This window comes from Kogia breviceps, chromosome 7 (assembly GCF_026419965.1).
Source record: "Kogia breviceps isolate mKogBre1 chromosome 7, mKogBre1 haplotype 1, whole genome shotgun sequence".
NCBI lineage: Eukaryota > Metazoa > Chordata > Mammalia > Artiodactyla > Physeteridae > Kogia > Kogia breviceps.
The window spans coordinates 107,610,860-107,630,895 of NC_081316.1; the positions used below are offsets into that span (position 1 = coordinate 107,610,860).

The 20,036-nt window shown below is 51.6% G+C and overlaps 3 protein-coding genes across 8 annotated transcripts; 2 read left to right on the forward strand and 1 right to left on the reverse strand.

Moving 5' to 3' along the window:
- The first annotated feature begins 14 nt into the window (after positions 1 to 14).
- On the forward strand, positions 15 to 8,953 carry VPS11 (VPS11 core subunit of CORVET and HOPS complexes). Of its 4 annotated transcripts, none has more exons than XM_059068960.2 (16): positions 15 to 245; positions 856 to 1,004; positions 1,102 to 1,237; positions 1,579 to 1,742; positions 2,356 to 2,603; positions 3,347 to 3,548; positions 3,948 to 4,099; positions 4,733 to 4,919; positions 5,605 to 5,751; positions 5,877 to 6,065; positions 6,168 to 6,329; positions 6,558 to 6,697; positions 6,786 to 6,988; positions 7,120 to 7,291; positions 7,721 to 7,943; positions 8,439 to 8,953. In XM_059068960.2, exons 1-16 carry the CDS (start codon positions 59 to 61, stop codon positions 8,601 to 8,603), a joined length of 2,826 nt encoding a protein of 941 aa, XP_058924943.1. In that variant the 5' UTR covers positions 15 to 58; the 3' UTR covers positions 8,604 to 8,953. The 4 variants fall into 4 exon arrangements, with proteins under 4 accessions (XP_058924943.1, XP_066895218.1, XP_066895219.1 ...); XM_067039117.1 differs by having other exon boundaries at positions 33 to 326; positions 833 to 1,004; positions 1,090 to 1,237; XM_067039118.1 differs by having other exon boundaries at positions 36 to 326; positions 833 to 1,004.
- Positions 8,954 to 10,846: 1,893 nt separating this feature from the next.
- On the forward strand, positions 10,847 to 18,219 carry HMBS (hydroxymethylbilane synthase). Of its 3 annotated transcripts, XM_059068681.2 has the most exons (14): positions 10,847 to 11,044; positions 13,270 to 13,323; positions 13,667 to 13,739; positions 14,126 to 14,175; positions 14,262 to 14,317; positions 14,699 to 14,776; positions 15,006 to 15,083; positions 15,221 to 15,296; positions 16,431 to 16,544; positions 16,795 to 16,833; positions 17,037 to 17,156; positions 17,399 to 17,452; positions 17,594 to 17,680; positions 17,779 to 18,219. In XM_059068681.2, exons 1-14 carry the CDS (start codon positions 11,012 to 11,014, stop codon positions 17,950 to 17,952), a joined length of 1,086 nt encoding a protein of 361 aa, XP_058924664.1. In that variant the 5' UTR covers positions 10,847 to 11,011; the 3' UTR covers positions 17,953 to 18,219. The 3 variants fall into 3 exon arrangements, with proteins under 3 accessions (XP_058924664.1, XP_066895221.1, XP_066895222.1); XM_067039120.1 differs by lacking the exon at positions 14,699 to 14,776 and having other exon boundaries at positions 10,881 to 11,044; XM_067039121.1 differs by lacking the exons at positions 10,847 to 11,044; positions 14,699 to 14,776 and adding an exon at positions 13,000 to 13,087 and having other exon boundaries at positions 13,215 to 13,323.
- Positions 18,220 to 18,532: 313 nt separating this feature from the next.
- Positions 18,533 to 19,920, reverse strand: H2AX (H2A.X variant histone). The gene has a single exon (XM_059068683.2). It carries the CDS (start codon positions 19,818 to 19,820, stop codon positions 19,389 to 19,391), a length of 432 nt encoding a protein of 143 aa, XP_058924666.1. The 5' UTR covers positions 19,821 to 19,920; the 3' UTR covers positions 18,533 to 19,388.
- Between the last annotated feature and the right edge of the window lie 116 nt (positions 19,921 to 20,036).

A 20,036-nucleotide genomic window follows, 5' to 3' on the forward strand; every position in this document is an offset into this window, starting at 1 on the left:
TGATACGCCGGCTCCTCTCATGTGACCTCTCTACTGGAGGCGGGGGCCTTCGGCCAAGATGGCGGCCTACCTGCAGTGGCGGCGGTTCGTTTTCTTCGACAAGGAGCTGGTGAAGGAGCCACTGGGCAATGATGGGGCTGCTCCCGGGGCTGCGCCTGCCTCTGGACCCTCTGCTTCCAAGTTCCTTTGCCTACCTCCTGGCATCACTGTCTGCGACTCAGGCCGAGGGAGCCTAGTCTTTGGAGATATCCTTCCTGTGGAGCTGCCTCTTCCCTCCCCGAATCCCTGAAGAGATACAGCTGGGATGAAATCTGTCCGTCAGAGGGGTTCGTGTTACGTGCCACTTTCCTTTAGATGGGCGCCCAGTGCTCCTTCTGTGGTTTGAGGGAAGAAAGGAGGAAGTCCGTTCTCTAACTTGTTGCCAACTGAGCGAACAGTCCTGGGCGAGTCATTTAACCTCTCTGGGCTTCAATTTCCTTATCTGCAAAAGGGGCGTAAAATAACAGTTCGGCAAGGTTTTGTTGTTGTTGTTGTTTTCTTTTAAGATCGATGAAAAGAATGGATGCAAGTTGGCTTTAAAAGTTGAGTATGTGAGGTGTCATTATCTCCCCAGCCCAGTATTGTGGGGGAGGAGTTAAATGAGACCATGAGTTTTCTGCTTTGCTTTTCATAATGCTTCCACTAAACTCGGGCCTTTCTTTTCTAGTCTTTTTAAGATGGGGAGTTCCCAGAAGATAATCTGTGGAAAAACCCTTGAAAAATTTAAAGAGTTGTATGTATGTTAGTTGTTATTTGGGTTCTGGCCTAAATATAAGTATCTCTCCTTGGAAAGGAGGCTCCTTGACTACTCTGCACACATGGAAGGCCAGATCTGGTTCTTGCCCCGCTCCCTACAGCTTACCGGGTTCCAGGCCTACAAACTACGGGTGACACACCTGTACCAGTTGAAGCAGCACAACATTCTGGCATCTGTTGGTGAGGATGAAGAGGGGATCAACCCCCTGGTGAGTCCTAGAAAAGAAATGGGAAAGACCCAGGAGCGTGGGAATGGCTGTTTGTTGGAGGGTGACTAGCATTCATACATCTGAGGTCTGTCCACAGGTAAAGATCTGGAACCTGGAGAAGAGAGATGGTGGCAATCCACTCTGCACTCGAATCTTCCCTGCCATCCCAGGGGCAGAGCCGACTGTTGTATCTTGTTTGACTGTCCATGAAAATCTCAACTTTATGGCCATCGGTAAGCAGAAAGAAGGCAAAGCTAACACCCCATGATTCTTTATAGATTTTCTTCAGAGTTGCTTCTGCAGCTCATCTTCACTGTTTTCATGAGACCATTTTGTACTGAACTGATGCGTTTGAGATTTTAAAGTTTTGGGTGGGAAAGCATTTCGTTTTGTTCTTTGAAAATGAGTCAGTGAGTCCTGATCTTCATGGTAACCACTGGAGAAGTTGGGTATGAGGAGAAAGATTGTCACTTCTAACAAGTGCCTCAAGTGGTCTTTTTCCCCTTCTATGCTTCCTGATCTATTCAGCCTCAATGAGGCTCAATGAGGCTGAATGTTTCTTGCTCTCCTGCAGGTTTCACAGATGGCAGTGTTACATTGAACAAAGGGGACATCACTCGGGACCGGCATAGCAAGACCCAGATTTTGCACAAGGGCAACTATCCTGTTACCGGACTGGCCTTTCGCCAAGCAGGAAAGACCACTCACTTGTTTGTTGTGACAACTGAGAATGTTCAGGTATGACCAGGGCCTCCACTGTTACGGGCAGGCAGGAAAGGCTTTAACATTGCTCAGGGGGCTAGGGTAAGGAACTGACAAAAGAGGTCGAATTCTTGCAGTTTTCATCATACAACCTTGAGTCATTTGCCCAGCTTAATATTTCCTCCCTTAGGAGACTGGGAAGAGTTAGAACTAGGAAAAGAACTCTTGGTCTTGTAGTAAAAGACCTAAGTTTTTCTCCTAATTAACTTAAGAGACACTGGACAAGTTGCTTTACTTCTCTGGTTCCTGTGCTCCTAATTTATAACAGCTTAGTCTCAGCAATAGTTTTGTTTTGTTCCAGCAATGGTTTTTGGATAAAGTAGTAAAATTCTCTTACTTGCTAAATACCTGTAGTAAGTAGTGATAGTATATACAGAGGAAAGAAATGTAGTCTTTGCTTATATATTTAATAGATGGCTTATGTATTTAATAGATGGGTGGTGGTTAATGGAGATGGCAAGCAGCCAGGGCAAGGCTTAGGGTGCCAAGAATGAAGAGAGAGCCAATATGGAGGTGGAGATACCTTTGGGAAGGCTTAGATGCCTCCTCCTCACGGGGAGCCTGTTAACCCCTCTCTTACTTCCTGCAGTCCTACATAGTTTCTGGAAAGGACTACCCTCGTGTGGAGTTGGACACCCACGGTTGTGGCCTGCGCTGCTCAGCCCTAAGCGACCCTTCTCAGGACCTGCAGTTCATAGTGGCAGGGGATGAATGTGTCTACTTATACCAGCCTGATGAACGGGGGCCCTGCTTCGCCTTTGAGGGCCATAAACTCATTGCTCACTGGTTTAGAGGCTACCTTGTCATTGTCTCCCGTGACCGGAAGGTTTCTCCCAAGTAAGGACTCCATGGAGAAGCAAAAGGGAGAGGGCTGAACTTGTTCCCCAGAATTAAAACCTGATTTTAAACTCCTAATGCCTGGATCCCGTCAATCTCCTATTTGGTTTTAGGTAGATTGTGCTTACACCTAGACTCAGTTATAATGGTTTTGTTTTTTTTTTTGCTGAAAAATGTGTGATTTTGCTGCAGACATTTGCTGAGCAGCCCTGATGTGCTAGAATGCTCCAGGAAATGTGGGACCTGGTATTGGGATTTTTACTCCTTGGTCAAAATGAATTGGATAGAGGAACAAGGGACTGAGTAGTGGAGAAATTGGAAAGTTCTGGGAGATGCAAGACAGGGCGTTTTTTTTCTCTGAGCCACCAGAAAGGGCGATGGGGCCTTCAGCATGATGCAAGTGATCCTTGTCAGATGTTAGTTTTCATTCAGTACTAAGCTCAGTGGCCTACATACACCAGGCACTAATTATTTGTTAAATAATGGATGTTGGAATGTAGTTAATTTTTCAGTCTGTTGCCTGTATTAATTATAGTATCCTAAAGGGTAAGACCAGGTCTATATGTTCTCTTCCCACAACTGCCAGCACCATGCTAAATGTTACAGGATGAGCTGCTAGACGGGCCAGAGTGGTGTCTTGTTCTGGGTGGAATGGGCAGCATCAGAGTTGTATTGGAAAGGAAATCGAGGGGAGCTGAGACAGAGGTGGTACAAATATCTGGGTCTTTCTCTTTCCCACACAGGTCAGAGTTTACCAGCAGGGACTCCCAGAGCTCCGACAAGCAGATTCTCAACATCTATGACCTGTGCAACAAGTTCATAGCCTATAGCACCGTCTTTGAGGATGTAGTGGATGTGCTTGCTGAGTGGGGCTCCCTGTACGTGCTGACGCGGGATGGGCGGGTCCACGCACTGCAGGAGAAGGACACACAGACCAAACTGGAGGCAAGGCCACCAGATTCCCAGAGCTGGCTGTGGGCACCCAGACGCAGCTCTAGGAATAGGCTCTCCAAGTCCCTAGGCCAGGGTGTTTCCTTCCCTTTGGGTCACTTACTCAGCTCCCTTAGGGTAGGATTACAAGGCCAGTGGCCTGGGATGAGGCCTTAGAGGGAAGCAGTGGCTGGGAGCCTGAGCCCACTCTCAGGGTCCACTCTGCCTGCCTGTAGAGAACCTTGTGAGGCGAGCTGATGTTGTTCTTGGGGGTATCTGAGAGGTCTCACCCTGTCTAAGATCTAGGCTGATCGGGGCTTCACAACTGTCTGCCTTGTGTATTGTGGGTGCTTTCTAGGAAGGTGTCTTCTCAGGACTGCTGCTTCCAGTTTTCTAATCTCTCTTCCCTTCCAGATGCTGTTTAAGAAGAATCTATTTGAGATGGCGATTAATCTGGCCAAGAGCCAGCATCTGGACAGTGATGGGTTGGCCCAGATCTTCATGCAGTATGGGGACCATCTCTACAGCAAGGGCAACCATGATGGGGCTGTCCAGCAGTATATCCGGTCAGTCTGGAGGCGCTTTAGGATACAGCTGTGAATGCAGGGACAGGCAGCCAGATAGGCTAAAACCTGCACTTGGGGAAGGAGGGTGGACTCCACTGTGAACCGTCTTTTTTTCCTCCAGAAACTGTGATGCCTCAAGTGAGAAGACAGTATACCTTATTGGAAAGGGAATGTTTTGGGTCAAATATTACATGACCAGCATGCAGTTGAGCTGATGAGTATCTGTTATTTTAGATGTTAACCTGACCTTTGTTAATACTCATTTTGATAAGATTTTTTAAAGGGAAAAAGGTATTCATCTCTTGCTTCCACACTTTCTTCCCTCAATACTAATTCTTAAATTAATAAGGGGTCTTAAGAAGCTGTCTAGCCTCTTTCCCAACCTCTCTCGAATTCCTGTTTTCAGCCAAGTTTAAGAAACAGTGCTCTGGAGCCTTGCTACTCATGTGGTCCATGGTCTAGTATAATCGATATTGCCTGGGATTTTTGTTAGAATTGCAGAATCTCAGGCTTTACTCCAGACGTGCTGAAACAGAATTTGCATTTTAAGAAGATCTTCAAGTGATTCCCATGCACGTGAAAGTTTGAGAAGTACGCTGACCCCAATGCTATTTGATGCATATGTCTCCCTAGAACCATTGGAAAGTTGGAGCCATCGTATGTGATCCGCAAGTTTCTGGATGCCCAGCGCATCCACAACCTAACGGCTTACCTGCAGACCCTGCACCGGCAGTCCCTGGCCAATGCCGACCACACCACCCTGCTGCTCAACTGCTACACAAAGCTCAAGGACAGCTCGAAGCTGGAGGAATTCATCAAGGTGCAGGGTGGTGTTGGCGCGGGATTCCGTGAGGGCCCCACTGAGCATGAGGGGCTCCACCAGGGCTGCAGAGAGAGAGAAGAGCTGACCTTATTTGGGGACCAGAGTCCTCTGGTCTATAAACTAGGAAAAGGAATAGGCTTCTTTGCGAGTTTTCTCCTGTTTTCTCTCTTGGTTTTTTTTTTTTTTACTTTTTGGCTGCACTGCGTGGCTTGCCAGATCTTAGTTCCCCCACCAGGGGTCAAACCTGGACCCCTGGCAGTGGAAGCGCAGAGTCCTAACTACTGGACCGCCACGGAATTCCCACCCCTCTTGTTTTTTGATGCCAAAATTTCTCGTGGTATCTAAGCCCAGGGAAGCCCTGTGTTCCCAGACGAGTCCCTCTAATAGTAGAGGCAGAGGCAGACTTTTGGAGAGGCAGGATAACAGTGCTTTAAAAGCATCAACTTTAGGACTTCTCTGGTGGTCCAGTGGTTAAGGCTCCACGCTTCCACTGCAGGGGGCACGGGTTCGATCCCTGGTTGGGGAACTAAGATTCTGCGTGCCGCTCAGCGCTGCCAAAAAAAAAAAGCATCAACTTTTTTATTGCCTTAAGAATTTGGTTTTAGAATCAGATGCATATTTCCTTTCCGTTCCCCAACCACAACCTCTCTATGACTGGTTTTGTCTAATGTCTCCCTGGCAGACAAAGAGTGAGAGTGAAGTCCACTTTGATGTGGAGACAGCCATCAAGGTCCTCCGGCAGGCTGGCTACTACTCCCACGCCCTCTATTTGGCTGAGAACCATGCACATCATGAGTGGTACTTGAAGATCCAGCTAGAGGACATCAAGGTAGGTGAGCCTCTTGACACGGGCAGGACCCTGTTCATTTTCTAGGACATCCCTGGGATGCTGAAAGTGCTTCCTGGTGGGTGAGGCAGGATCATGTGCTTACTCTGCCCTTTGCCTCTCCACAGAATTATCAGGAAGCCCTTCGATACATTGGCAAGCTGCCCTTTGAGCAGGCAGAGAGCAACATGAAACGCTACGGCAAGATCCTCATGCACCATATACCAGAGCAGACGACCGAGTTGCTGAAGGGACTTTGTACCGACTATCGGCCCAACCTTGAGGGTCGAGGCGATAGGGAGGCTCCAGGCTGCAGGGTGAGGCCTCAGGGAGAATGGCGTTTGGACAGCAGTGATCACCTTAGCAGCCCACATACCGAGCCCACTCACTCGGCCACCTCTCCTCCCTTGCCGTCCTAGGCCAACTCAGAGGAGTTCATCCCCATCTTTGCCAACAACCCGCGGGAGCTGAAAGCTTTCTTAGAGCACATGAGTGAGGTGCAGCGTGACTCCCCGCAGGGCATCTATGACACGCTCCTTGAGCTGCGACTCCAGAACTGGGCTCACGAGGAGGAGCCGCAGGTGAGACCTGGCAAAGTGGCCGGAGGTGCTGGAGAAAAAACTGCTTCCATTTCTTTCCTGGTTGCCTCTTGCTGCTTTCTTTAGACCAATAACACCTCACCCTTGGGGGCTAAATGGTCCCCCGTGAAGAGCAAGTTGGACTGAGGGGAAGAGATAGTCGACTTGCCTGGTCCTGAGAGGCCTTGTCGTTTTTCCCTGATGTCCAGCAGCTGTACCCTCCTCTTTTAGGTCAAAGAGAAGCTTCACGCAGAGGCCATCTCCCTGCTGAAGAGTGGTCGCTTCTGTGATGTCTTTGACAAAGCCCTGGTCCTCTGCCAGATGCACGACTTCCAGGATGGGGTCCTTTACCTCTATGAGCAGGGGAAACTGTAAGAGTCTGGGGAATCTCAGGGAAGGGGAACGTAGCCGAGTCACTTGTGGGGGACAGCCGCTGATGTGCGCCTTGCCCGGCCGCAGGTTCCAACAGATCATGCACTACCACATGCAGCACGAGCAGTACCAGCAGGTGCTCACCGTGTGCGAGCGCCACGGGGAGCAGGAGCCCTCCCTGTGGGAACAGGCACTCAGCTACTTCGCCCGCAAGGAGGAGGACTGCAAGGAGTACGTGGCGGCCGTGCTGAGGCACATCGAGAGCAAGAACCTCATGCCGCCTCTTCTAGGTGCTCCAGAGGACAGGGCGGGTGGCTGGGTGCGGGCTGCCGGCAGTCGGGCTCTGGGGCAGCGGCCCTTCAGTTCTATCCAGAGGGCTGCTTAGTTCATGGTCTTGTTTCCTCCCGGACCCCCATCTCAGTGGTGCAGACCCTGGCCCACAACTCCACGGCCACCCTGTCTGTCATCCGGGACTACCTGGTCCAAAAACTGCAGAAGCAGAGCCAGCAGATCGCGCAGGACGAGCTCCGGGTGCGGCGCTACCGAGAGGAGACCACCCGTATCCGCCAGGAGATCCAGGAGCTGAAGGCGAGGTACTTGGCATCCAGAATTGTGGAGGCGTCCGGGGATAACACTGTTCTTCACAGGGTGTCATTTTTCAAAGACAGTGGATTGTTTGGAGTATGTCTGAGCATTTCATTCTTGAAGATCTGTTTTGATGGAGGAATTCCGAAGAATGATTTACTACGTAGAACGTGATTTATTGGGCTTTGGAGGATATTGTCTTGTAGCAGGTACTTTTCTTGGGTTGGATGGACCTGCTGGGAGGGTGCTGAGACTCCCTGTAGGCCCAGCGTGGGGTCCTCCTGTGACCCCCTTTAGGTGGTAAGAAGAGCAGGGCCTCGTACTTCCTTAACGGGGACCTCTCTCTCCTCATTGCCTCCAACTGCCTTCTCTCTCCACATGGTTCCTGGCCCTGCCCTCACTTTTTGCCACTCTTTTCTGGTCTCCCTTGCCTGTAGTCCAAAGATTTTCCAGAAGACCAAGTGCAGCATCTGTAACAGTGCCTTGGAGTTGCCCTCGGTCCACTTTCTCTGCGGCCACTCTTTCCACCAGCACTGCTTTGAGAGTTACTCAGAAAGTGATGCCGACTGCCCCACCTGCCTCCCTGAAAACCGCAAGGTCATGGATATGATTCGGGCCCAGGAACAGAAGCGAGATCTCCATGATCAGTTCCAGCACCAGGTGGGGATGACGTGACTCCCCTGCCCACAGGGAGGTGGTGAGCGCTGGGGACTGGTGTTCTTTTCTCCTCCTCCTGTGGGGTTTTTTTTAAAAAAAATTTTTTATTTCTTTAATGTATTTTATTTATTTTTGGCTGCATCGGATCTTCGTTGCTGTGCGCAGGCTTTCTCTAGTTGCGGCGAGCGGGGGCTACTCTTCGTTGCGGTGCGCGGGCTTCTCGTTGTGGTGGCTTCTCTTGTTGTGGAGCACGGGCTCTAGGTGCACGGGCTTCAGTAGTTGTGGCACGTGGGCTCAGTAGTTGTGGCCTGCGGGCTCTAGAGCACAGGCTCAGTAGTTGTGGCACGTGGGCTTAGTTGCTCTGAGGCATGTGGAATCTTCCCGGACCAGGGCTCGAACCTGTGTCCCCTGCATTGGCAGGTGGATTCTTAACTGCTGCGCCACCAGGGAAGCCCATCCTATGGGTTTTTGACTCGCAACTCTTCTCTTTCCCTGCAGCTCAAGTGCTCCAACGACAGCTTCTCTGTGATTGCTGACTACTTTGGCCGAGGTGTTTTCAACAAATTGACTCTGCTTACCGACCCGCCCACAGCCCGACTGACTGCGAGCCTGGAGGCCGGGCTGCAGAAGGACTTGCTCATACATGCCAGGAGGGGCACTTAAGTGGCTAGTGGGAGGGGTGTGATGGTGGAGGCCCAGCAGCAGGGACACAGGGGGACGGAGACAGGGCTGTTGCAAGGAGTTAGGCAGACATGCCCAGGACTCTGCTCTCATCTGATGCCATAGCCCTCAGGACTTAAGAGGACTTTCTTTTCCTGCCTCCTTCTTCGGCCAACCTGCCATTTCTCCTGTTGACTTTTTGAGCAGTGTAGATCATTCCAGACCAGAGGGGGAGGGCACCTCAGCAACCTCAGAGTCTGGACAATAGCGGCTTTATTCTCTATCCAAGAGCACCAGGCTGTGCTTGGGTCCTGGCTCCCAGAGTCTATAAATAAAAGCATATAATGATTTCAGGGTTGAAGGATTTATTCTGGGGACTTCCTGGTGATTCTTAACTGTGCAAAATGTATTTCTTTCCCTCTGCTCTCCTAGAGCTCCCCTTCCCTTCCTACAGAGTTCCTTAAAGATGATGTTGACGAGACTTCATTCCAGTAATGAGTGGGTCCTATGGCATCTAGTAGAGTTCATTTGAAGAACCCCTGCAAAGGCCTGAGCCGCAAGAGCAGCCCGGACTGAGGACTCTGCTCTATAGTGTGGCTGGTCTCTGTGGCTCTTGTATGGACAGAGTATTCAAGCTGGAGGCAGATTCTGGTGGGGAGCCTTAGGCTTTAAAGCCTGCCTTCATAATGGGTGGGTTGGTGTCTCGCTGTATTCAGTACCAGATGATAAGCAGGATAAAAGTGTCTTTATTGAAACATTTTGTTCCCTCTTCGAAGTCGTCAGCTGAAGTTTCTGTTGCTAAGTGTCTGCGTGTAATTGGGGTTACACTGCCGTTGGAAAATTGCTCCTATGGGTTAATTAAAAGAAGTAACTTAGACATTGTGGTTTAGATAGTATTTAGAGGAGGCGGATAGAGTACACTACGGTGGTAGCAGCTAAGAATACAGACTGGATCAGCTGCCCTGAGCTTGATTCTTAGTTTCACTTAGGGCAACCTTCTCTGAACCTCAGTTTCTTCGTTTGTACATGAGGAATTACAACATCTTTCTAGTACGGCTGTTATGAAGGTCAAAGGAGCCAATCAATGGATGCGTTACTGGTCCCCAAGAGGTCAGCGACCCCTCAGTGGGTCCTTTGCCTGGAGTTGCAGATTCTGGTCAAACAAAACCTTGTTCGGTATAGCAGAGCAGAAACTATTCATTGATCAAGGAATGGAGAAAGGAGAGCACATGCTTTAAAGATACCTTCTCCCCCAAGGAAGGGCAGTAAGAGAATTTAAGGGATAGGAGGCAGACATGTCATCAGGGCTCTAGGAAAGGGGCAGAGATTTCGGGGGTGTGGGGAGCTGGGGCATCACAGTCTTCCACAAGGCAGGAATTGCACCTAGCAGAGTACAACTATCCCCCTTGGGCGGGGATCTTGGCATGGTAATGAAGCAAAGGTAGCTTTAGGACACCACCAGGTCGTGTGGTCAGGTCAGAGCTAGTTCGGGGCTGTTGACCACTGTGTATCTCTTAAAGCTCAATTGCAAAACATCTCTCAAATACCAGGTGCTTCTGAAACACATAGAGATAAGTCAAGGCTGGAATCTTGTAGCCCTCGGGCTAGTATGGATGACATGTGTCCAGTTTTTTGAAAGTGGTTAATACATGGTTATTAGTACTGTTAATGGGTAAAGCACTTTTACTCATAAGCCCTTTTCCCACTAACACTAATAATGTGTTGGCACTCCTATTTCAGTTATTTGTCTTTAGTTGCCTACTTCAGGGTTGTAGCAGAAGAAGCACCACATAAGCTGCACTAATTGCTTGTGCCACAGCTAAGGAGATAAAGCTGTGGAATTCTGGGTGACTAGCTTTCAGAAGCAGGCCTCTTTTATTTGTAGATGTTGAATGCAGCCTGCGGGCATGGTAGGTTGATCAAGTAGCCTTTAACTTCCGATGCCGCATTGTAGGGTTAATATCCTTTTCCTCTCGGCATGCCTACTTTTGATTTATTGACGTTTCCTTGGGTGGCGGTAGGAGGGACTGCAAAGAACTTACTTTTGTGGATGAATCCGGGAAGCATATCTTGGCTACTGACCACCGGTATTACTGGCCAGGTAAAAGTAAAAATGAACAGTGGGTGGGCCTGGGTCTCAAACGGGGAAGACCGGGGTCAACCTGGGGGAGTAGGGGCGGTAACCCAAGGTAAGGTCTTTGTTGCAATCGCTCTAATTCCCGCTCAGGGAGGTCCAGCCGCTCTGGGGCGGGGCCGGAAGTGACGCAGGCCCTTAGCGGAGTCGGGAGTGTGTGGCTGCTGGAGTATTGCGAGCTCCGCGTGCGCCCAGTACCCGGCCTGCCGGGGCCTTCGGCTTGCCCGACTCCGGAGGACATTGGCAGCAGCCCCCGGCCTACTTCCCGCGCACAGCCATGTCTGGTAACGGCGACGCGGCCGCAACGGCGGTGAGTCCTGAGCCGGTGACCCTCGCAGCTTCGGTCTTCTGCATTAGCAGTGCCGCGATTGGCCCCAAGTTGCCATTCTCCGTCGTCAATTGGTCGGGACGGTTATCCGTCTGTTTTGTGTTTTTTTTTTTTTTGGTTCGAACAGTTTTTAAAGGGCCAGTAGCTGCGTTGCCCTTAGGGGAATCAGTGAGCGGTGGGGGCGGACTTAAGAGCAGATGGATTGTCTCGAACAGAACCCCGTACCTGCGGGGATCTGGATGGGATTCCATGAGGCATGGCTTCCACGGCTCTAGATGTAGTGACCCAACACAGGAAAATTCGTCTGCACGAGATAGGGTGCTATTCCCCGGGATCCCTTCACACGAGACAGGTCCGAGTCGAGATTCAGCCACTTTGGGGAAGTGTTCCATTTTGGATCCAGAGAGGAGAGTGTACCTCGAATTCTCCGAACTGCACACAAACGTCTTGGAAGTGCACCTTCTCCGCTTTTTTTCTTTTTAATGTACACCCAGCCCCAGCCTACACTCAAAAGTCCCCAACTGAGACACATCATTGGGTTACTACCATGGACGGGGGACGCCCTTGGGCCTTCCTATTCCTAGCCTGGGGTCCCAGCTCTGGGCTTGTGCAGATGCAAACTGCAGAGTCCATGAGGCCAAAGTCCGCCAGAGATAAGAAAGGAGTGGGGCAGCTGCCTATCTCTCCCTGACCTATGTGCTGGTAAGGAGGGGAATTCTGTGCCATTGCTGAGATTCCTGAGTGCTGGACTTGGAGTAAGAAGATCTGGATTCCAGCTCTCTACCCAAGATTAACCCTGTGGCCCTGGGCAAGTCACTTTGCTCCTCAGAGCCAGACTTTGCTTCTTTAACACAGTTCCAGAGATGCCTGCCCTGTCTACCTGATAGGTTGTTATGAAGATTGAAAGCAATAGCTCTAGGATATACGTGCTCAATAAGGAATTTTTTACTGGAACAATTTGACTTGAATATGCTGTGCAGAATCAATGAAATTAAGGGATTGTTTGAACATAGCAGTTTCTGGGACCTTAGATTCCTTTCTGTGGGCTCCCTGTGGCCCAGAATTTTAGTTGCCATGTTTAGCATTTCAAACCTAGCCTAATTTGCTTAGGATCCCCCAGGGTTTATCTATTGGAGAAGTGATAGCTATGGAGTAGACTAGAGTCCAGGAGCAGCCAGCTGTCACCTCCTCTAGCAACAGAGGCCCCCCGATACCTGACTGCAGAAGAACTCTGTAGGATGAAGATCCCAGAACAGGGGAAGTTGATAGTATCTATAGTGACCACTGTCTGATCTGGGAAGAAATAGGACCTCAGACTGAAGAACCCAGTTCTGCCTGCTTGGCACTGAATACCTTTGTCCAAGGTGCCCGGGCAAGAGGAAGAGGGATGTCCCTTTGAGTTCTTGGCTTGGTCTCTGACATCCTAATATTTCCTTCGTGGTGAAATCAGAGGCTGCACTCTAGGTGAATGGACATTAGACAGCTTACCCTCTTAGTCTTACAGAATATCAAAAGAAGATACTTGAGTGCAAACTTCTTCATTTTATAGATGAACAAACAGGTTTATAGATGAACAAATAAGATGATGTGTTCAAGTTCGCCCAGTCAAGAGGCTGAGCAGGACTATATGTCAGATCTGTCGACCCCAGTCCTTTATGCATGCATTCCGTCCAGATTACGGGATCCGTAGTATGGCAACTGTGGGGTAGCTCTTATGGCATCTAGGTGGCACTGAAGCTTTCTCAAGTGCCACTCTGTTGTGGACCCTGAACTTGCCCTCAGTGACTCAGCTCACGTTCCCCTGTGTGGCCCCAGCTGTCCTGCCCCTGCCTGCTGCAGGCCCCACCCTCCCTGGCGCCAGACTGATAGACCTTATCTGTCTACCCACCTTGCTGAGTGCAGCATTCCTACTGCCTTAGCTTGGATGGGCTTCAGGGCTTAGTGTCCTGGTCATTACAGCAACAGCAGGTCCTGCTGTCACTTCTCTCTGGTCTCTGCTTCTCTGGATCCCTGGGGAGGCAGAAGGTATTGGGGAAGGTAAAGGGACCAGTCTTGGGGAGGGGTGTGTTTCCCCACTCCGAGGCTCAGCTGGCCACAGGCCAGGGGCTGAGGTTCCTTTCTTCCAAGCCAGTGATTCTGATTCTTGGACAAGGTGTTGAGGAACACAAAGAGCAGCAGGGACTGTGACCTGGGGACTTTTTCTGCAGGAAGAAAACAGCTCAAAGATGAGAGTGGTTCGCGTGGGTACCCGCAAGAGCCAGGTGAGTGTAAGTACCGGCGTGGAGGAGGTTTGTCAGAAGACTTCTTTGTTCACAGTATTATAAGTTGGGGGGTCCAGAGCGTTCTCAGCAGCTTGGGGATGGAGGAAATGGGGTGACTGAGTATCAAATCCCATGCAGAATGACATTGCATTCTGTAAAGAGATAGTCCCTGGGCTGGGAAGTTGGGGTGCAGAGGACTCCCAGGCCAGACCCCTCCGCTTCCTAGGTGGGCATTCAATCCTCTCTCTGAATTCCAATCCTTTCAGGATCTCCCTGACCCTGTGAGGGTCTGACCTTAGGGTAGTGGCCAGAGGACAGGACTAACCTGAATTTCTACCCCCAGCTGGCCCGCATACAGACGGACAGTGTGGTGGCAACGCTGAAAGCCTTGTACCCAGGCCTGCAGTTTGAAATCAGTGAGTTTTCTGGACAGGAATGGAAGCTAAGGGGAAGCCTTTAACCCCTGGAGGGGAGAACACAGTGTTTCTGGCTTTGTCTTGGACCAAAGCCTGGTCCTGTTGCCTCTGAGAATTCTTCTTGGCTGTCCCCAGTTTGGAGGGCCCTTTCCTTCTCAAAACACCTCCAGCTCTGACTACCTGGGCTAGCCTGGCATTTAACATCTGCTTTGGGTCTTTTTGTGATAACATCTGGTCTTCCTCCTAGATTGTACATTCCCAGAGGGTAGGGACTGGGGCTTACATTGCCTCTGTATCCACCAACAATCTTAGCACAAGTGCTGAGCTCAGTAGGGGCTCAATAAATGCTGATCACTGAACATCTGATTGGTTGATTCTCTCCTCAGTTGCTATGTCCACCACAGGAGACAAGATTCTTGATACTGCTCTCTCTAAGGTAACAACATTTTCCATTCAACCCTTTTCCCCCTCCTCTTTCCTTCCCCCAAAAGATTCACCCTGAGGCTCTTTCTTGCCTGGCAGATTGGAGAGAAGAGCCTGTTTACCAAGGAGCTGGAACACGCTCTGGAGAGGAATGAGTGAGTGAAAGCAGGGAGCATGGCGCCCTCCCAGGCTCTCGCTAGGACCCCAGTGCACATCAGACCTGGGTATCAGCTAGACTGTTGGGCTTAAACGCTTGGATAGGCTAGAGAGGGGCTCATATGTGAGTTTTTCAGGCTCAGAAAAAGAGAGTGTCCTGGTTCTGAGCCATCTGGCTGCCTGGGGTGCAGGACTGGCTGGGGAGGGGGGTGAAAGGGAGGGTAGGAGGAGAGCGGGTCTCTGGGACCCAAGATCTCGGAAAGGCCTGCTTCCTGAACTGCTCTAGGCTCTGCCAGTGACGTACAGGCAGGAGTGGGTGGAGAAGGGCTGGGGACATGCTGCTCAGACCCCTTCTCCTTCCCTCTCTGCCATCTGTCTAGAGTGGACCTGGTTGTTCACTCCCTGAAGGACCTGCCCACGGTGCTTCCTCCTGGCTTCACCATTGGAGCCATCTGCAAGTAAGAGTCCTGCCAGTCAGGCGGCCTCGGCATGGGGTAGACATCATATTAACCTTGACTTTTCCCTTTGGGACTTGGCCCTCTGCCTCTAGGCTGTCTCTTCTGCCCTGAGGAGTGTCAAGCATGGCAGAAAACTCAGAAAATGCCATTTAGTTGACTATTGAGAGAGCCTGGAAGTGACCTGAACCGAGATCTCTCCCTTATTCTATGACTTTCCCTCCATCCCCAGGCGGGAGAGCCCCTATGATGCTGTGGTCTTTCACCCAAAATTTGTTGGGAAGACCCTAGAAACCTTGCCAGAGAAGAGGTGAGTGGGACCTGGATAGGCATCTTGGTGGGATGTGCACAGAAGATGGAGGGGTGGGAGGAAGAGGAAAGGAACAGTGCCTGCCTAGTTAAATCTCATGCGAGTTAAATCTCATTTTAAACCATCTCTCTGAGCAGCGTGGTGGGAACCAGCTCCCTGCGGAGAGCGGCCCAGCTGCAGAGAAAGTTCCCACATCTGGAGTTCAAGAGTATTGTATCCTTTTAGCGGAGGGAGGAGGCAGCAGCCAAGGAGGAAGACCAGGTCCAGAGGGCCCTGGGAGTTGTGAGAGTGGAAGGGGCTTCCAGAGGAAGTGGACCATGGATACAGTGGACTGCCTGTCCTCCCATTCATCCACCCATCCATCCATCCATCCATCCATTCATAATCCTGTCATGTTTTCTTAGCCCCAGGCAAGTGCCTGGCACTGGGGATATGGCGAGCAAGATCAACATTGTCCCTGCTTACACGGAGTTTACATTTTAGTTCTGGAAACAGACAACCAGGCATTGATAATACAGAGTGATACTGAATAATGATTACATCGAGGGAGGGGGATTGGGGGGGTGCTTCCATTTTCATTTCAATTTAAATAATTAAAAATTTGTTTTATTATAGTTGACTTACAACATTGTGTTAGTTTCTGGTGTGCAGCAAGTTTAGTTAGTTTCTGTATGTATATATGTATATATACATATTCCTTTTCATATTCTTTTCCATTGTAGTTTATTGCAAGATATTGAATATAGTTCCCTGTGCTATATAATAGTACCTTGTTGTTTATTTTATATATAGTAGTTTGCATCTGCTAATCCCAAACTCCTAATTTATCTCCCCCCATCCCCTTTCCCCTTTGGTAACCATAAGTCCATTTTTATTTTATATTCCACTATATTGTTTTGATTTTTACAATGTTATAGGTTTGTAAAACTGATTTTCAAACTAGTATTTGCTAAGTGCTCCAGTGCGCAAAGTAGGGAATTCTCTGGAAGCTTCTAGCTGGAACATCTAAACACAGACTTGAGAGTCAGGGAAGGCTTCTCAGAGGTCTTGTAACCTTGGGCAAGTTATTAAATAAATGAAAACCTCTCTATCATTTTTCTCATCTGTAAAATGGAGATGATAATACTACTACCTACGTCATAGGATTGTGAAAATTAAATGAATTGACATATCTAAAGCACTTGAGAACAGGGTCTGGCGTGTAGTAAGTATGAGGTAAGTGTTAGCTGTTGTCATTAAGCTGAGAACTCAAAGGTGAGAAGTTAGCAGATTGAGAGACTCAAGCAAAGGGAACAGCATAAGGCTCCAGACTGCCCAAAGCTTGTGGTCCTTAGTGCCTCTCCACAGCGGGGAAACCTCAACACTCGGCTTCGGAAGCTGGATGAGCTGCAGGAGTTCAGTGCCATCATCCTGGCCGCAGCTGGCCTGCAGCGCATGGGCTGGCAGAACCGGGTGGGGCAGGTAGGGCCTGCCACTCTTCCCTCCCCAGATGATCTTCATCTCCTTCCTGTCTGTGTTCCCTTTTTGAATACCCACCTCTAACAGTGCAAGCTGGAAAAGAGTCCCAGGTTGGGAAGACTGGGGATCAGAGGCCAAACTCCCACTTTTGCCTCTCCAGCCCTTCTGTATGCTAGGAAAGCCCCATCTCACTGTTGTGTGCTTTTAGGCACTCCCACCTCCACCCTTCTGACTGCCTCTTCTGCCCCCACAGATCCTGAACCCTGAGGAGTGCATGTATGCTGTGGGTCAGGTATGCTTGACCAGGGAAGCCGTGTATTGATCTGTCCCTTTCTTTTGTTTTCAACCAAGAACATTCCCAGAGAGGGGCAAGCCTTGGGAGGCTACTGGCCCCAAAAGGACCTGGCAAACAGGTGGAAGTAGGCTGGTTCCCATCCTTAGCTCTACTGGTTGGGGAAAGATTGCCCCTGATATCCTAGGCTATTTTTCCATCAGGGGGCTCTGGGAGTGGAAGTTCGAGCCAAGGACCAGGACATCTTGGATCTGGTGGGTGTGTTGCATGATCCTGAGACTTTGCTTCGCTGCATCGCTGAACGGGCCTTCCTGAGGCACCTGGTAGGGCCTGTGCTCTTGTGGAGGGGTGGGTACCTGGGGAGCTGGGAAGGGTAGTGGGGAGAATTCTTAAATTATTGCTCTGTATTTAGTGGTAACTCATCCTTGAAAGTATGGATAGGATCCAGGTCTGGGCCGCTACCTCTTTTTCAGTTATGTCCTTAGAAGAGTCTGTTATCTCTGAGGACTCTGGTTACAGGGTGGTGGTAAGGGTCCTTGGAGCTCACAGGGAGATCTTGTTGCAGGAAGGAGGCTGCAGTGTGCCAGTGGCAGTGCATACAGCTATGAAGGATGGGCAAGTAAGCAGGGGAAGATGGGTGGGAGGGCAGGGAAGGGACTCTGGCATTTCTCCTGTGCATCCTGAGCTGCCAGCAAGAAAAGCCCAGGTTTCTAAGCAGTTTCCTCTCACAGTATGCTGAGGCAAACGTTTTCTTTCCCAGCTCTACCTGACTGGAGGAGTCTGGAGTCTGAATGGCGCAGATGGCATGCAAGAGACCATGCAGGCCACCATCCATGTCCCTGCCCAGGTGCCAAGGCTGGAGGGTGACGGAGAGGGTAGAAAACACATCTGTATGTTGCTTCCCCTTTCGTGCTCACCAAATCCTACCCTCCTTCCCTTACCCAGCATGAAGATGGCCCTGAGGATGATCCACAGCTGGTGGGCATCACTGCCCGGAACGTGCCACGACAAGCCCAGCTGGCTGCTGAGAGCCTGGGCATCAGCCTGGCCACCTTGTTGCTGAACAAAGGAGCCAAGAGCATCTTGGATGTTGCACGGCAGCTCAATGATGCCCACTAACTGGTCTGTGGGGCACATGTGCCTGGGTTGCTGGTGCCCCGTGCCTACATCCCAGCCCTCAGTGCCCCAGTCTCACTGCTACCTGGGGGGTGATTACCCAGGGGATGGAACTGCAGGGGCAGAGACTTAGAGACTTGTCTCAACTTGGGGCCTTGGTGATGCCTTGTCTCCTCAGTAGGTGGAGGCTTAGTCTCTAGAGAAAAAACATCTAACAAGCAACAGCCTTTGAATGTAACCAACTCTACTAATAAACTAGATTTGAAGGTGGCTTTGTTTTTGATGGGGTTGCAGGAAAGAAAGATAAGGACAAACACAAGACCCTTTGCTCCTTACCTCAGAGGCTAGGACCCCTGTCCAAAGTTCTGGAATACATTGCCTTCTGTTTGTTTCAGTAGTTCTGACAGAATAAATTGTCTCCCAGGGAACACCAAGAAAAGAACCATAATCTTATAATCTACGATTTGCCGCTCCAGTTAACGGTAGAGCCTTTGTATCAGATAGCTCCCCTCCCCCACTACCTTTAGGAATCTTACAAAGTCATCGATCCTGCAACCCGTCTGCAAAATGAAGAGACACCTCATTGTTTAAAAAAGAAAACAATCCTTTAATAAACAAAATTAGTCCATCTGAAACTCCCCAATACCTAAAGTACTGTCTTGGATGGGTTAGCTGCAAAATTCCAATTCCGAGGCCAACGGCGACTCAGTCCAGATGGGGATTAACGGACTAGTGCTGGTATCTAGGTGCTTGGCTTGCGGAGCGGACCCGCCGGGAGGGGCGCGGGTACAGGGTCAGGACTCCCGCAGCCCCCACGCCGCCGGGACCCGACACCGCGGGAGATGCTCACGCCGCGAAGTATGTCTTCCGGCACGCGCACAGGCCTGCGAGTGGAGATGGAGGGAGCGCGGACGTGCAAGGCTCGGGATCCGGCAGCAAAGGGCGTCCCGGGACAAATGAAGTGACCGACTGACTCCGCCGCCTCCGCCGCCGCCGCCGCCGCCGCCGGCAACCGAGTCCCGTCCGGAGCACCGGGCTTGTGGGGAACGCACCCGGCGCCGGCGGCCGTCCGCACCGACTCACCTTCCCCGCCATGCGCCCCGGCCCTGCGTCAGCGCGGCCGGCCCAGCCTTCTAGAAGGTGCCGCGGCCTCCCCGCAGCCCATCAGCATTCGGGGGCCAGGCCGGCCGAGTCACGAGCTCGCTCCTGGCACCGAACGGCGTTCAAACGGCCGCCCTCCGCCGAGCCACGGCTGGAGCGAGCCGCGCGGGGGAGGGGCAGGCCGCGCGGCGGCGGCGGGGCCGCGGAGGGGACGAGTGCGCGGCCGCCCGGCCCGGAGCCCGACGTGGCCCAGCTCTTTCCGTGAGCGCAGTGGTGGCCCTTAAAAGGGCCTTTGTGGTGGCGAGGGGAGGGGCCGGGCGGCGGCGGCGCGGGCGCCCTCAGTACTCCTGCGAGGCCTGGGTGGCCTTCTTGCCGCCCGCGGGCGCCTTCGGCCCCACGGCGGCGCTGGTCTTCTTGGGCAGCAGTACGGCCTGGATGTTGGGCAGGACACCTCCCTGGGCGATCGTCACGCCGCCCAGCAGCTTGTTGAGCTCCTCGTCGTTGCGGATGGCCAGCTGCAGGTGGCGGGGGATGATCCGCGTCTTCTTGTTGTCGCGGGCCGCGTTGCCCGCCAGCTCCAGGATCTCGGCTGTGAGGTACTCGAGCACCGCCGCCAGATAGACCGGCGCGCCGGCGCCCACCCGCTCGGCGTAGTGTCCCTTCCGCAACAGTCGGTGCACGCGGCCCACGGGGAACTGGAGGCCCGCTCGCGACGAGCGCGACTTGGCCTTGGCGCGGGCCTTACCGCCTGTCTTGCCGCGGCCCGACATGCTGCGCGAGGTAGAGGAACGGAGAGGAGGGCTGCCCAAAAGACTACGGAAGAGCCGTCCGCCGCAGTCCAACTGCTGCCGCGCGCGCCCAAGGGCCGCCCTTATAAGCCCCCAGGGCGCACCCCCGCGTTCTCCTGATTGGCTCTTTTCTCCAATACCCGCCTCCGGTTGGCTGCGGTTAACCCTTCGATGACGCGCCTCAGCTGAAAGAACGCG

Coding starts and splice junctions, on each gene's coding strand:
- VPS11 (XM_059068959.2), top strand. CDS start 59: ATGGCGGCCTACCTGCAGTGGCGGCGGTTCGTTTTCTTCGACAAGGAG. Junction 6,066..6,167: donor GGGAGGCTCCAGGCTGCAGG/GTGAGGCCTCAG, acceptor TTGCCGTCCTAG/GCCAACTCAGAGGAGTTCAT. Junction 6,698..6,785: donor CTCTATGAGCAGGGGAAACT/GTAAGAGTCTGG, acceptor GCCCGGCCGCAG/GTTCCAACAGATCATGCACT.
- HMBS (XM_059068681.2), top strand. CDS start 11,012: ATGTCTGGTAACGGCGACGCGGCCGCAACGGCG. Junction 16,545..16,794: donor GGCAGAACCGGGTGGGGCAG/GTAGGGCCTGCC, acceptor CTGCCCCCACAG/ATCCTGAACCCTGAGGAGTG. Junction 17,681..17,778: donor CCATCCATGTCCCTGCCCAG/GTGCCAAGGCTG, acceptor TCCCTTACCCAG/CATGAAGATGGCCCTGAGGA.
- H2AX (XM_059068683.2), bottom strand. CDS start 19,820: ATGTCGGGCCGCGGCAAGACAGGCGGTAAGGCCCGCGCCAAGGCCAAG.